Raw genomic sequence first — 15426 nt, 5'->3', positions numbered from 1 at the left:
GGATGCCTGCCAGTCACAGCACACCAGCAGCTCATCAATGGCACTTTTTTACAAGCCATTAGAGCAAATGAGAATTTTAAGAAAAAAGTCAGAGTGATGAGCTCCATGGATGTTTGTAAGGATCCCTCACAAGTAGGAGGGGATGCATGGAAGAAAGCAATGAAATATTATTTTAAAAAGCTATTGAATGGGTGATAAAAACTGGAATTATAAGACAGACTAAAGGAAGAACTGACCTAACAGAGAGATGATACAGTATTTGGGGCACATATTTATATAGACAATATTTTCAAGGGCTCCAGCTCTTGGGCTTTCTCTCTGCAAATGCATCTCTGGAAGATGCTTAGCCTCATACGTGATGAACGTAAGATTTCATGGCAGTGTTTATAGCCATTAGGGTGGAAAATACCTCCAATATCAGAGTCCAACCATTACCCCAGCAGCACCTTGTTCACCACTAAACCATATCCCCAGGTACGATACCCATACATCTTCTGAACACTTCCAGAAATGATGATTCCACCCCTTTTCCCTGGGCAGCCTGTCTCAATGTCTGAACACTCTTTCAGTGAAGAAATTTTTCCCAGTATCTAACCTAAACCTCCCCTGGTACAAATTTAAGACATTTTCTTTTGTTCTGTCATTTGTTACCAGGTAGATAATGACAATGAATAAAACAGCAAATTATCCTCTGTTATGTGTTGTGTTTTACACTGTAGTGATTTGTTCAATTCACTGAGCAAAGTTGTGCAGTTGTAGAAAATTTTTTATATTGACCTGTGACTGAGACTCAAGCGTTCATAAAAAGCAAATTGAAAGCTGTTACTTTATAAATCTATATATCAATTGCCTACTTTTAGAAATTCCATGCCTACTCATAATGAACATGTGACAGATGTGTGCTGAACAAAAAGGTCCCAAGATTACCTCAACAATTTTACCCACTTTCACTTGCTGTAATACAATCCCAAACAGTTAAATCTAAGGGAAGTCTTCTGTTGGAAAGAGTGAAAAACCTTCAAGAAAGTTTTATTATAATCTGACACAAATATAAGGAAGCTAATTCTGTACCACATAAAAGATGACTTAAAATTATTATGATTAAAAAAAACAAGCACACCCATCTTTAATAACTGCTTTCACAGCTAGTGAACCAGAATACTGAATTTCTTATCATTATGATAGTCTATTTTCTTAAAATCAAAATAAATTCAAGTAACAGGTTTTTAAAGTTTAGATTTTCCCTTGATATTATCCATTATAGATATATTATAAAAAGATATATATGGATATGCATATCAGATGGCAAAGATTTTAAGAAGCAAAGCAGAGAAGCAGAACTAGCAATTAAAAATTCAACAGAAAATTTCCACGTGTAAAGAAATAAGATATTTTGCCTATAAGCACGAGTGTTGAAAATAAAAGCAGAACCTCACAGGACTGGTGGGTTAAGCGACCTTGGGAGATTGCTGCCAACTGCTGTTATGCTCCTTCTCCAAGAACTTTGCTATTGGGAATTGTTAGACATACTGGCCAATTGGAACTTGATACTGGAACATATTAAAAATAAATAATAAGATTTAATGAAGTCAACGATCACGTTTTTAATGGTTATTAGCCTAGAATGCATAGACTTGGCCCACATCTGTCAACGCATTTAGGGGGAAAATCTTCTTGAAGAACTGAAGAAATATCTTACAATAATGGAACTGTATACACAGTCATGGGGATATCATGTACCAGCAAGTTTGGAAAATGGCTAAATTTCACACAGTGATGACAAGACCAGAGGTTTGAAAGCTGCCCTACTCAGGGCCTCTTCAGCACAGCAAGTAGCATGACTGAGATTAAGACCTCTCAGCAAGACAGACAGACAGCTGTCACTTTAAATAAATATCACAGGGCTCTACAGCAAAGTGCAATTCTTCATCATATAGACAGATTTTTTTACCACAAATGAAAAAACCCAACTGTATCACACAGATTTCTACCAAGAGCAGCTGAGCAGGGTGAAGTGCCATTCCAATAGCAGCATTCTTGTTTGGGTTCTTTGGCCAGTAGTTTAGGGAACATTTTAAACTAAGTTAATCTCACTGACTTTAAATCATGCATTAGTAATTCATCTGGTGTGCAGTAACGCTGATAAAAGAGGAGCAGCTGGAAAAGCTACGAGCTCCTTTTGCCAGTACTAAACTAATAAACTGTTACCTATAGTACAAATAGCTCAAACATGCTTTGGTGAAATTCAGACTCACTAAAATGCCTTTTCTGCCAGCTTTTGTTACTGACTACATTAGAGATGGTGCAATCATCTCTAGTGCCAGACTTCCAGCCAGAAACAGAAAGCAGGTGAATGGTATGGGAAGGCTGTGAGTCAATTGATATCAGGGCTGTTTATGGGATACAGTAAACCTTGGGAAGAATAACATTTCAGAGGTTTGATGAAAAACTTGCAGAAGGAAAGAAAATTGCCACATATTCTAGACTAAAGCTCACAGAAATGCTAGAGCTGAAAAGAGTTATAGTGAAACTGGGGAAAACAGCACTATTTTAGTTTTATTTTCTACAATCAAGGCTCTAATCTAAGAATGCAGCTCTGTTCTGCTATAGCAATGATAAAACAACATAGCAGTTTATAGGCCTCCTAATCCTAATGGACTCCACAGGCACACAAAGACCCACTCACATTGAAGTTCTTACACTCCAAGTGCCAATGTTGCGAGGAGCTTTGGATGTGCAGCTCCTGCAGCTGTTGAGAGCAGACAGAGCTCTGCTAAGGAACAAAAATGGTTGGTTGAAGTTCACTGCAGATGTGAGGCTGTCCTTCTGTAGGTCAAAAAACAAATGTGTGACCAGATCTAAATCTACCTTTCCCTATTCGCACCCACATCAAGTACCTTTCAGTGTGAAGTTGCTATGGCTGTAGTTTTGAGGCATATGAACATGACAAAAATGAGGGGATAAGGCAGCACTCTGCAGCAGTGTGACCACAGCCTAGTAACAGGCACAGCACTGTATGTACCCACACAGTGTCCAAACCTGACCGCAGAAACTGCATGAGGAGGGCAAAGCAGGGAAATGTCAATGATTCTGCTGCAAAAATCATGGCTTTAACTTAAACTGAAAACATGCAAGATGTGTTTGCAAAATAGCTAGTTTTAACTGTGAAAGTGGCACTTTTCACAGGGACTAAAGTTCTCATGATAACATAAATACAGGTACGAGCATTTTAACATTCTTTTTTCTTCTATAACCACTTCACAGATATTGCTATTGCAATTGTTTGAAACTTAGGTCAGAAGCTATAAGCCAATAAAAAATATTAAACAAGCCCAAGCTGGTTTATTTGGGAAGCAGGACCGATTTTTACACTTTTTTTTTACATTTCTTACATCTCTGTTCTTTTTCCTGTACCAAAACTCTTAAGGCCTTGCAGTGAACCAGACCTGTCAAATTATCTGACTGAAGACAGCAAAAAATGGTGGGTTTTTTTTATAAGTTTTCAGGCTGTTCCAGTTCCCTAGCTGAGTCCCCTATAGCTACATAAATGTTCATCACAGCAGAAAAAAAAAAAAAAAAAAAAAAAAGACAGTGTGAGAGTAGACGCAAATAACCAAAGAAGCTGATTATGGATACTATCTTCGCTGAGCTACTCTTTCAGATTGAAAGATGAAGCTCCAAAGACAATTTAGGCTTCAACCATGTATTATACCTCCTATCTTCCTCCTGAAATAGCTGCAACAGTTGCAAAATCTAAATGATCATTAAGAGGATAAATAGTAGAAGACAAAAAGAGCTAGACTTTAATTGCTCTGTCCTTAAACTAGCAATAGCAGCATCATAATGTATTATTGGCACTGATACTAAAATAGTGATGAAAAAACAAAGTCAGAACTAACATTTAACATTTGTAAAGGCTTGGAAGTCATGTGATATATCCTATCTTTGCCAATAAACAAGGAATTATAGTGAGGGCTTTCTGAGCCATCTCTTTCCAGAAGGGATTAGTTTACACAATTTATTGCTATTCTGTCCAATAAATCCCCTTTACCCATTCCTTCTCGGGTGTTTTGTTTTGTTTTCCATATCCAGAAAACTGAATCTGGCCTCACTGATTGCTAGAGAACATGCTGAACATTTTAGTGTGTTGTATGTGTGCAAAGATTGACCCCATTTTAATTGTACACAAAAGGCTGCTGAACTGCTAATAAACATCATCAGTTTTCCCAGGCCCACGATTATCATTAGATCCAGTTAACAATTCTTCCTCCAGAAAGACCCTTTTCTTCCCTACAAAGGCTTAAGGTAAAATGAGTTTCATTACTTTAGTTCTTCCCTTACAAAAGATTTTATCTGCTCAACAAACAGTATATATGTTATCAGTGGATGCAGCCGAATAAGCTCAGAATGTGTTCTACAAAGACAGGCATGGTAAGCACCACTTCAGAAATACAATTATAGATGATTTTCACTCTTCCCCATGCAGATTCAGTTGGGCATTTCCATCTCTGGAGAGAGGAAAGGAGAAATTTGCTACTAGTTAAAACTGGATATGAAACTGGTTCACCAGCAAATCAGTGCCAATCATTTACTGATGTGCACTGAAATAATGGGTAATCTGGGACATGTTCCAGTAGCAAAGGTACATCCTTCCCCAACCCCCCCCCCCAAAAAAAGAACCAAACAAACCAACAAAAGAAACCCCACACTAAAGGAAGAAAACAGAAATGCACATCAACACATAGCCCAGCTCCTGCTTTATGTGTGTGTCACCTCCTGACTCCTTATGCCTTCCACACATTTTATTGACAAGCCCCTGAAATCCCAGATACCCAGGGATTTTTTCAGCAGGTTTTGTTTTCCCCCAGCTACTACCATTTTGGGTCCTCAGTGAGCAGCATATATCAAAGAGTGCCAGAGCACTAGCAACAGGTGGACATTTCAATATTATAAAATAAAGACTGAAGCATTTGCATCCCCTGGTGGTAGTCTGATTTAATTTTGGTAATAAAACACAAAACCAGTCTAAACTCTCCAAAAGAAAAAATAGAGATCTATTTTTAACCCTTTCATGTGTTGAATACACAGATTATTGCAAATGTCCTAGAGAACAAAAAATATTTTAAAATATTTTACAATGATTTTGTCTTTTTTTTTTTTTTTTTTTTTGTCAGGTTAGCTAAAGTTACAAAGACCTGCAAACACCATGTGATTTTTGGACATCCAAATTATCAAACTATGAGAATTATTTGGAAAGTTAATTTTAGAAATGGATTTACACTGCAAAATTCCCATATTAGTTCTGAAACCCTTTCTCTTACTAAAAACATTACACTCTGCATAAGTAGGAAACCAGTTTTCAGTCAAATAACCCAGGAGATTGCTTTTTAAAGCCAGAATGGACAACTACAATCAACTACTCTGTTTTCTTGCATAAGAAAGGAGGCTCTGGAATTTCTCCTCCATGACCTCCATTACTGCTCAGAAACTTAACTCTCTGTCCATATTGAAAATTATTAGCATAAATTTCTTGAAGCACAGGAACAAAATCAAACATCTCTGTCAGAGATGTCAGACTCTGATCCCCACTCTGACCACATATCCTGAGTGTAACTACATGGAACCTGATTTACTAGGTGTTCATGGTAGTCGGAGCAGACTTCACAAACACATTCAATAAAGCCTGGCAATGCATGTAGTGGAGACTAATACTTGTAGCCACAGCATAAGGGAAGGTTTTCTCCTCTCCACATACAAGTCTGTGCTTTATCTGGGATAAACAAGAACGTAAGACTGCTAAATGGCCAAGGAAAGCACCTGACAAGGCACTATCTGGTGAAATGTCTCCCTGGGGATCCTGGCATTTTGCAGATCATGCAGCCAAGAGCCCATTTTCTAGTGTGGCATGGCTTGCTGTCTCTGCAAACAAATGCAGAACTTCCTCTCCAGTCCCCATCCAGACCTTCTGAGAGCTGACATCTGCAAGCCCTGACACTTCTGACATCTCAGAGTGAGCAGGAAGGCTGCAGAATAAAACGTGGTTCCCTAGTTCTTGAGAACAGTTGGCCTACCTCTAATCTTAGACCTCTCCAAAAAGAAAGCAGCTAAGGTAGTCCAGGAACGGGCCCCTAGAGTTTTTAGCTGAATGAGGGGTTGTCTATGGGTAACCTTGGGCTCCCTCATCCTTCTCTCTTAATCTGCAAGTGCTGTCTTAAGGTTTCTAATGAAGGGACTGTCTTAATGCATACTGAAGAGATATATATCCATGATTAGGGCTCTTTGGGAACTACTGTTTGAACATAATACTATTTTTTTTGTTAAACAACATATACAAAGTAAACAGAAATGCCCTATGACTGCTTTAAATGACATATGATATCAACTGAGATAAAGGACTCCATCCAACATTAAGATAAGAAGTCACTGGTATCACATTTAAAGGGTATTTTATGGATTATAATTTCAAACTATTCAGTTATTACCAATATTTTAAGAAATACTAATTTTTTTCCCAGTAGATAATGGAGAAATGGATTTAAAATCATGTACATTTTAAAGTCACATAACAAGCTTACTCTTCTTTCCTGTGTTGCACATAAATCTACATTGCAATATAAGAATGAACAGCAGAATTTAAATACTTCTACAGAAATATGAATAACATTTAGATTACTCAGGCCCATGCTGCTGTGCCATCTGGTGGTTACTAGTCTGTAATGCAGAAGCAGGAAAAAATACCCACCGATCCTTAAACATCCCCTTTTTCACGTCTTTCTCATGGTTTTGATCTATGAATTAATTTTGGGTTGTTTTGGGTTTTTAAAATTTATTTCTTCTGTGTCCTTAGGAAACAGAGAATCAACACAATGAGGTAAATAATCATAAAATTCCTACAACCTTCTGGAAAGTCAGTCAAAGCCATAATATTTGAAACCAGGATACTTTAAGATGTCTATACTGTGTTTACTGCAATGGTCTGATTTAAAGGACAATACATAAATCTGTAACAAACTGAATCAACAGAAAGAAGCGAATTTGAGGCATACAGAAGTGAAACCACTCTTCATCATTTAAAGTTTATGTCTTTATACAGAGCTACGTTAACTAATGCAAGAGTTTAAATAATTTTTACATAATGACTGTTTTAATGCAGAAATTGACCTCTGTTTCCTCACTGTATCTCCACCCCATCAGACACCTTCGGTTAGTAAAGTAGACAGAGAAAGGCCCTTGGAGTCCATGACTAAAGAAACAGAGCCAAGTACATTTTTATTTCAACTGTACATGACTAAAGAAATGGAGCCAAGTATTTAATTCAACTGTACACACATAATACAGAAGAAAGTAACTAGCCTTCTCTTTCTTGGCTGCAGTCTAGAAATCCCATAGTGAAAACAAGATACATAGTTTCTCCCTTCAGCCTCATTAATCTTAATCTTTACTGAAAATAAACCTTGTCTGGGGACCGCCACTAACTTTCCTGTGGGCTGGAAATCAACAGAAAAAATAATTAGTCTTACACCCAGATGGGTGCAGAGGCTGATAAAGTTCTTTACTCAGAACTTACTAGATATTTTTTTTTTCCATTATTATTGTTGAAGAGTCTATAACTGCAAGACTGCTTGGGGACATTCACAGAATACCAGGAGCATTTCACATTTTAAAGAGTGAGAAAGGCTGAAAGGCCGTTTATTCAGATAGAAAATACTGAAATTCAAGATCTTTCAGTCTGGGGTCTTTTTCTAGAAATATCAACAATTCAAAACCACTAGTGAACACTTCAGGAGTAAAGACAGAACAGATATAGGGGGATCTTTGCACCACTACATTGTGATATAACCTAGAATGTTTTCTCTTTCCAATGTAATGACTTACCCATTATCCAACCCATTCTGTCCAAGCTTCTTTCCTACGTCACCTACCATCACACCTGGCATTGGTAGGAGAGTTTTCGTGTCTCGAATCTGTAGGAAAGTAAAACAAAACATTTCAGTAATGGAACAATGAAAGTTAGCGGCTGAATGTTTCAAAGGTTGAAAGTATTCCCAACTTGTACCCTGTTCCTAATGATAAAGAGATCTCATTGTTTCTTTCAAGCACATAATCCTGGATACTTGTGCATCCTCTCATTCAGGACATAGATATTTTAATTAAAATTACTTTGAAAGATGACACTAATTACACCACTGTGTTAAATATCCCTTAACACTGATGACTTCTCTCATCAGACTAGCACTGAAACCTCCTTCAGGTGTACACAGACCCAGCAGAAACCAATGGGATTTTTATGTAACAATCAGCTTTGAGGTATTCCCCAATTCTGTAATAAACTTTGTTCAGTCTGCAACTAGTTCATTTTACTACATACAAGTTTTTTATTGCACCAACATATTTTCTGATGCCTTCAATCTTTTAAAATTATTTCTGTGGTGGAAGTTTGCAGATTTCATGGAGATCAGCCTGCAGTACTGGCAGACATAAATAATCTGATGCCCTGTGCAAGACTTTCAGCACCTCATACATAGAATACAGATGAATTCTAACTATATAAGCACCATGATGGTCTAGAGACTTTTCAGCTCTTTTGTATTTTCAAAAGTTTTTGCAGAAAACTGACAGTATAAAACTAGCTCGATAACCTTCATAAAATCAGTGAACATTTAAAAAAAGTTACAACCTGGTTACAACTGCAATAAACTGTGAAGGTATTATATAAAGAATCAGCTGGTCAGATATAAATAATAGTATAAAAAAGTCTTTAATTTGAACCCACTCTTCCCCAAAAGAATAAAAGGATTAGCAAATTTCCACCCTACCTGTACAACAAAGGAATGTAATCCTTGGCACTGTCCATCAGGAGTATAGAGTTGGGCATATAAAACTGCATGTGTGGCATGTTTCCCCATATTACCAACCCAGAACTTTGCAGCTTCAAAGTCAGGTGTATTGATGACAAATTCCTGTAATCAGGAAAGGAACAGAAAATTATGTAAATAATAAAAATCAGGTCACAGCTATTATTTTTTCATCACCTTGGCAATGTTTTGAAAATATTCATTAACTGCAAGGATTTTATTCTGTACTGCATCCCAGCACTTGAGATCTCTCTTATTGTGTTCCACTTTGGAGAGAACACATGCATTAAGGAAAAAGTTTAGAGTTTAAAAAGCTCATTGCCTCATTATAAAGCCTGAAACTCAGCTTTGTTAGTTGCTCATTTAAGCAGTCAAAAAAACAGAAAAGCAGGTCTTTTCCATAGGCTGGGAAGCATTTCCTAGGTCATAGGTTAAACTGAGCTGTGAGTTCAAGTAAAGAACTGACAGTGCTGTTTCAGCTGCGACAGCTGAAGCCTGTGCAGTGACCAACTCCTTACACAGTTCTGTACAGAAAGGAAGCCTGGCTGACAGTGTGTGTCAGGAACTAACCTGAGTGCTAGGATCAAATGTGGCCGTAGTCCGTATGCCTTTGGTGTTAGTTCCATGGCTGAGTTCAGTCAGAGCAAAACATCCAAAAATCTAAATAAGGAGATACAGAGCACAACTCAAGACCACTTTATTACATTAATTAAAACTGTAAGACTTTCAAATGATTTAAAATTCAGCTACTGGAGAATAACTTGACGAAAACCCCCCAATACAAAACAGGAAGTGATAAAGAGCAACAAAAGAAGCACAAAGCTCAGTTTAAGTGCACTCAGAATATTTACCTTGAAAAGTCAAAGGGGGTTTGGCCAGACAGTGAACACTGCCCACATGGCCTACACTGGAGAAACTATTTAGGATTGGCACCTTTTGTATCAGACAGGCTGCATTTATTCTGCGGAGTACTTGGTCCCGAGTCCCCACTGAACTCCATGTGGCATTTCTTTGGCATTAAGAAATTATTATTTTCCATTTTATAATTTTAGAATGGAATTTTTATGGCAACACGTCATGGTTAAGAGTATTCTAGTAGGATACTCTTAAACGACTCAGGACAGAACCTAAACTGGTGGAATGTCATCTATTACTGCCTTTTGGAAAAAGTTCCCAAATTTTGTCTGGATGTTAACTTCAACAGCCTAAAACACATCCAGGAAGTGGTTTATGAGCTAGTAGTGAGGACAGTCAGAGCTCAATGCCTGAATCTGCTCCACGGTATTTTCTTTTGCCATTTAGAGATACCTAGGTATGTGAAGAGATCAGAAATTACACAAAACTGCAAATAGTGACACAGGTCTAATAGTGTCCATTTCTCACAAATTATTAGAAAAAATTACCTTCATGCTATAAGCCTGTTTCAAAATGTGTACAAATCTCTTAGAAGCACTCATAACTGAAGATGCAAATAACTGTAAAAAGAGAATAATGAATTAAATCAGTGCCCTGTGATGAAAAGCACAAAATGCACATGATTTTTAATAGTGAGACATCACAGACAGTAAAGAGACCAGGGAAAGTGGGCTGCATAGTAAACAATAATTAAACTATAGCTGGGGGAGGTTAGTCAGGATTTGATCTTGTCAATGCCCCTTTACAGATGACTGAACTTCTCCCAGCTCTAACCTGTTCAAGCCTTCATTGCAAATGCTGAAAAATTCTTCCCACTTGTCATAAGTGATGTTCCCTTGAGCAAAGGAAAACTTCAAGACTATCTTAGTTCATTTTATTGCAAACAGATCGGAAACTGAAGGTAGCTGCTTCAAGATCAAACAAGAATGCTGATTTGAAAGCTACCTTCAGTTTTCCTACATAGGTATTCACACAACAAAACTCCAATTCCTAGATGCTCCCCAGCTATGTGAACATTAATAATTAATTTATTAATTGTTATTGAAAGTGATAATATTTGACCAGCTATGTTGAGCATTCTTTGTGAGAGATCCATCTGGGAAAAAACTGATTAATAGAATACAGCCACTGATGTCAGTGAGAAATTTTGAACTGCTTTCCATTACTTCTGGGTTCTCCCCTTCATTAAGACACTGGGGCTTAGAGCAGGTAACTTTCTGATACCTGCAAATCTTTAGCAACACCAACAACCAAGTTCTTTGGCTGCCCTAGAGAGGAGGCAGAGGAGTAAACAAAAGAAGGCATCAAAATTTTTTCTGCTCTCTGTCTGTACTGCATTACCTTTACTTTCCAGGTGGGATTCCAGTTGAGACAGAGGTTTAACAACAAGGATTACCCACAGCTCTCTGACTCTTCTAAACAGTTAAAACTTAATACCATTTTTGAAAATAAAGGATGAGGAAAATATCAAGTTTTAATAAAACAGGCATAAAGCAACAGAATTATGGTATTAGAAGTTACTTAAATACAAACATACATCACTATAACCCTTGAAGTGTACTTACACCACTATGTAAGACAAACTGGAGACATGGAGACCAATCGTACATTCCTAAACAGAGCAGCATATTAAAAAGCCTTAATGGGTTCTCCATCATCTCTTGATGAGTAAGAAAGTCATACTCAAAGAGCCTTTTACAGCGCAGGAATGTCACCTCCTGATATTTTTCACGGCACAAATCTTCTCCAGGATGGTGTGCAAAGAGAGGGTCATTTTCCAGAGCAGAGAAGATTCTGTTCTTGGAGAGGAAAAAACTGACATGAGAATATTAACCTAAAAGCATTAACAAAAACAGTTAACTTTCTTCTAGAGTAACACTGGGTCGCAAACTACAGTCATTTGCTGGAAGGTATAAACCAAAAATTCCAGAGAATTAAAAAATACATTTAAATGGCCTGTCATATACAGCTCTTGCAGCTAAATTTTATGACATCTTCTTCACCATTAAATGATTCATTGATTATTTCTGAATCCACAAGAACAGTATGGTCAAACTTACTTGCTTTGTGTAGCAGCTTCACTGTCTCAATATATGAAGCTGCTGGCAGAATCTAAGGGGAAAAAGTCCCTCACTCTGAGAATAAAGGTAAAACTCCAGGGCTTAGAGTTTCAGTTAGAAATATGCAATGATGGTAAAGCCATTAAGCTACCACAACTGCTCTGTTCCCAGATGAAAGTAAAAAAAGGCTCCATTTAATGGAACCATCAATATGCAGCCCTTCAGTGTGGGGATATGCATCTTTTAATGTTGTCATTTGGATCCTTTTTGTATTAGATAATATATTATGGCACCTTGTTTATCCCAGAGCTGTGTCTTCAAGATATCCACATCTTCTTAATTGTCTTTCACATAAGAAGGAAGAAACCCAGACCTCCTGTGCTTTCCTTTGAAAGGCAGTCATTCCCTTTCTCTGTGTAAACAACTCCACATGCCCACACAGGTTTGAAACTCCTTCAGACACAGAGAACTTGTGTTTTTTTCTGTGCTTTAACACACACCAGTCAGATACAGAACCAGGCCTTTCCGATTCCCCTGACCTACCAGCTAGGATTTTTATAATTATGGTGAAGATTCAAGATTAGCTTAAATCCATACAAATCTAGATCACCTTCCAAAAGGTCGCCCTTTGTCCTCCCATATATCTCCAACGCGTGCATTTCCTCACCATCTCCTGTGCTGCAGTTAATCTCTTTTCTTGGTAGAGTTAGCTTTCGGCAAGATTCAAATGCTAATCTCCAAGTGCAACGCCACATAAGCATTAATGCAAACACAGAACATCGTTGGAAATCAGGTCAAAGACAGAAATACTGTTCGACAGAGGCTTGAGCTTAGCTCTGCATAAGTACCTTGCAAAACCATAGGGTCTATGATTCAATGCAAACAGTAAAGAAGTATAGTATAGTTCTCAGTCTGAAATGAACACTCAGGTTCTGAAATGTAGCACCTGCTGGTCTCCCCTCTAGTGATGTTCAGTAATTAAACTGGTCTTATGAGACAGCAGAGTAGATTGCTTAAAATTTCAGCTCTGTTCTGAAAATTGGCTGTGCAAATCAAATTTTTTCATGCTCCATATTTACAAAATATTATTAACTATAATTTAGGTAATGTAGTTAAAGTATTATTAGCTAGAATATGTTTTTTTTTAAAAAACATACTTACTTCCACTGATACCTCCACAATTAAAACATGCTTGCAATTCTTGCAAAATTTACCTTCAGCTGCATGATATCTTCACCATCTATGAATATTGCCATCTCCTTCCAGTTGAAGGAAGCTTTGTCACGATATCTGGAAAGCGGGCCTTTAGGGAAATCTGGCAGCAAACTATCCCATGAGTTTTGGTTGCCAGTCACTTTTTTCTGATTCAGTGTGGATGCCATTGTTAGCTAAACTGTAGCAAACAAGATAAAACACAAACTGAAGCACCACAGATGTATGGGTTTGCTTTTTTTTAATTATTAAAATAAATTAAAAGAGTTGTTAATTAAATCCATGATGAACTTGTTTAAACGTATGAGGGTGATAAAAAGGGGGTGATCAAAGTCCCAGGCGAGAAAATACCATGTCTTAAACAACAAATGGAGAAAGGCCCCATGAAGTCTGCTGGCTACTTGGGTGCATCTATGGGTCAGGTAAGAGTACTACAAAACTGCACTGACCCTGCAGAATTTCCCTGTCATTAGGTACAACTGCACTGGTTCAGGAGAGGAGAATCCTGCTTTTCATTAGAACCCGGCACAAAGAAGTAGAGGCTGAGTCTCTGCTGCTTCCAGAAGCTGCTGCTGGAGAGCCCTCTGCTGCTCACGGTACACCCAGCAGTTCCTGCCATCACAGAGACAGCAGAGATCTCTGCTGTGCTTGGAGGGTGCAAAAACCACAGGACAGGGCAGCAGAAGCTGGACACAATTTAACAAGACTGGCTGAAAGAAGCAACTCAAAGGTATACATAGGAATCCTGGCCGAGGGCTGGCCAAAGGCTCAGTACAGACCTTGAACATAATGAAGTACAGAAACTACTTCAGCAGTCTGCTTTTTCCCCCTCATAATCTTGATATACCTCCTTGATACCTCTCTTTTCTTTCAACCTTATCCTTTCATGGAGGTCATTCCCTAGTTCTGAACAGTACAAACACAGTAGAAGAGAACAGCAGTACAGTATTTCTGCATGTGACTTCCAAATCAGTTCAAGGAAGATGCAGCTCCAGTATTGTGCAACAGTTTTGGAAAGAAAAAGAAAAAAAAGAAAAAAAAAAAAAAAAAAAAAAAGACATTGCGAAAGTGTTTCAACCTCCAGCCAAATAAACAGATATTACACTTCTATATGGAAAATAGGTAAATCAGGCAGCAGTTGGAAGCTTTCACTCAAAGAAGAGAAAAAAATACATTGGAATGTTGCAGTTATTACATTTAACTTTATTTACATTGCAAATCAGTGATATTACCCAAATAAGAAAACCTAAGAGTTAAAAAAAAAAAAGCATTCTGTACTAAAATATATTACAAATTGTCAGACTTCATATAATTTGGCACCAGGTCAACAGTTTCAAAACTAATTAAGAAATCAAAAGAGGTGGTTACAATAGGAAAGTAACAACGGCTGCCCTAATGAATAAATTCAGTGTTAATTTCAGCCTTGCTCTGAAATTTTGAAACGTGTGTGAAGGTGGAAGTTAAAACCACATTATTTTCAATTTGCAAAGAACTGCTGCAGTTTCACTGCAAAATGTTGACTTGGAAACCTTTTTCCGTGGAAAGTGCTCCTGCTAGGAATTCAAAATCATACCCGGGCACCAAAGAAGTGTCATAAATCACAAGGCCTAAGGTCAGTTAGCAGGCTACTATCCTCAGCTATCTTGCCTAACAAATGACACAGCTCAGACAGTTGGTGGTTGTCAAGAATAATGATAGTGTACCGTTATGGCTAAGAGCTTCTATAAGTAGTGATTTATTTTATTTTATTTTTCTAGTGGCTCTGTATTGCCGAGCAATCTGCTGCCGGCAGTCGCTCAGAGCAGGACAGCCCCGGGCAGGGTGAAGGGCAGCCCCGGGCAGGGTGAAGGGCAGCCCCGGGCAGGGTGAAGGGCAGCCCCGGGCAGGGTGAAGGGCAGCCCCGGGCAGGGTGAAGGGCAGCCCCGGGCAGGGTGAAGGGCAGCCCCGGGCAGGGTGAAGGCAGGGTACGAAGCGCTTCTGTGCGGGCTCATCGCACGCCCGCTTTTCGAGCGGCCCGAGCCCACGGTAGGGCCTCGCTTCTGCTCAGACAGGGCAAAACCAGACTACAAATGTACTGTTATTTGCTTAAAAAAATGTACCGAGATGTCTCCCTGTTGGGCCGGGCTGCCTGTCCAGTGTCAGTCAGCCGTCCCGGTCTGGATTTTGCTCTCAGGAGGCGTTTTCACGCACCTGTTCTGCACCCGCTGTCACAGGGGCACAGACCTTCCCCCGACAGAGCCGCACACGCGGTGACGACCCTCCAGCCTCACGCCCTGCTGGGAGCTGGCGGCTCCCCGTGCTTTCAGCCGCAGGACGGCACCGCAGCGGTCCCTCGCGGCATCTGGAGCCTCAGAGCCGGAGGCCGGGGCGAGGGGACCCGGTAC

At 38.8% G+C, this 15426-nt stretch overlaps 1 protein-coding gene across 3 annotated transcripts in view; it reads right to left on the bottom strand.

The window, feature by feature from the left end:
• Window positions 1-15426, bottom strand: part of ACOX3 (acyl-CoA oxidase 3, pristanoyl) — a 31858-nt gene that overhangs the window by 16294 nt on the left and 138 nt on the right. Inside the window, exons 1-7 of one of the 3 annotated variants that reach the window (XM_005517866.3) lie at window positions 15233-15424; window positions 13045-13223; window positions 11336-11569; window positions 10259-10330; window positions 9426-9515; window positions 8817-8960; window positions 7876-7964 (exon numbers count right to left, since the gene is read on the bottom strand). In XM_005517866.3, coding sequence (XP_005517923.1) covers window positions 7876-7964; window positions 8817-8960; window positions 9426-9515; window positions 10259-10330; window positions 11336-11569; window positions 13045-13212 — 797 coding nt within the window. In that variant the 5' untranslated portion in view covers window positions 13213-13223; window positions 15233-15424. Of the gene's footprint in view, window positions 1-7875; window positions 7965-8816; window positions 8961-9425; window positions 9516-10258; window positions 10331-11335; window positions 11570-13044; window positions 13224-15232; window positions 15425-15426 lie in introns of those variants that run through there. The other 2 variants (XM_088056502.1, XM_014263199.2) reach the window with 2 other exon arrangements.

This window comes from Pseudopodoces humilis, chromosome 6 (genome assembly GCF_049639895.1).
Source record: "Pseudopodoces humilis isolate 2021_Gansu_Grassland_sample_001 chromosome 6, ASM4963989v1, whole genome shotgun sequence".
NCBI lineage: Eukaryota > Metazoa > Chordata > Aves > Passeriformes > Paridae > Pseudopodoces > Pseudopodoces humilis.
This window is presented reverse-complemented; position numbering and strand designations above follow the sequence as displayed.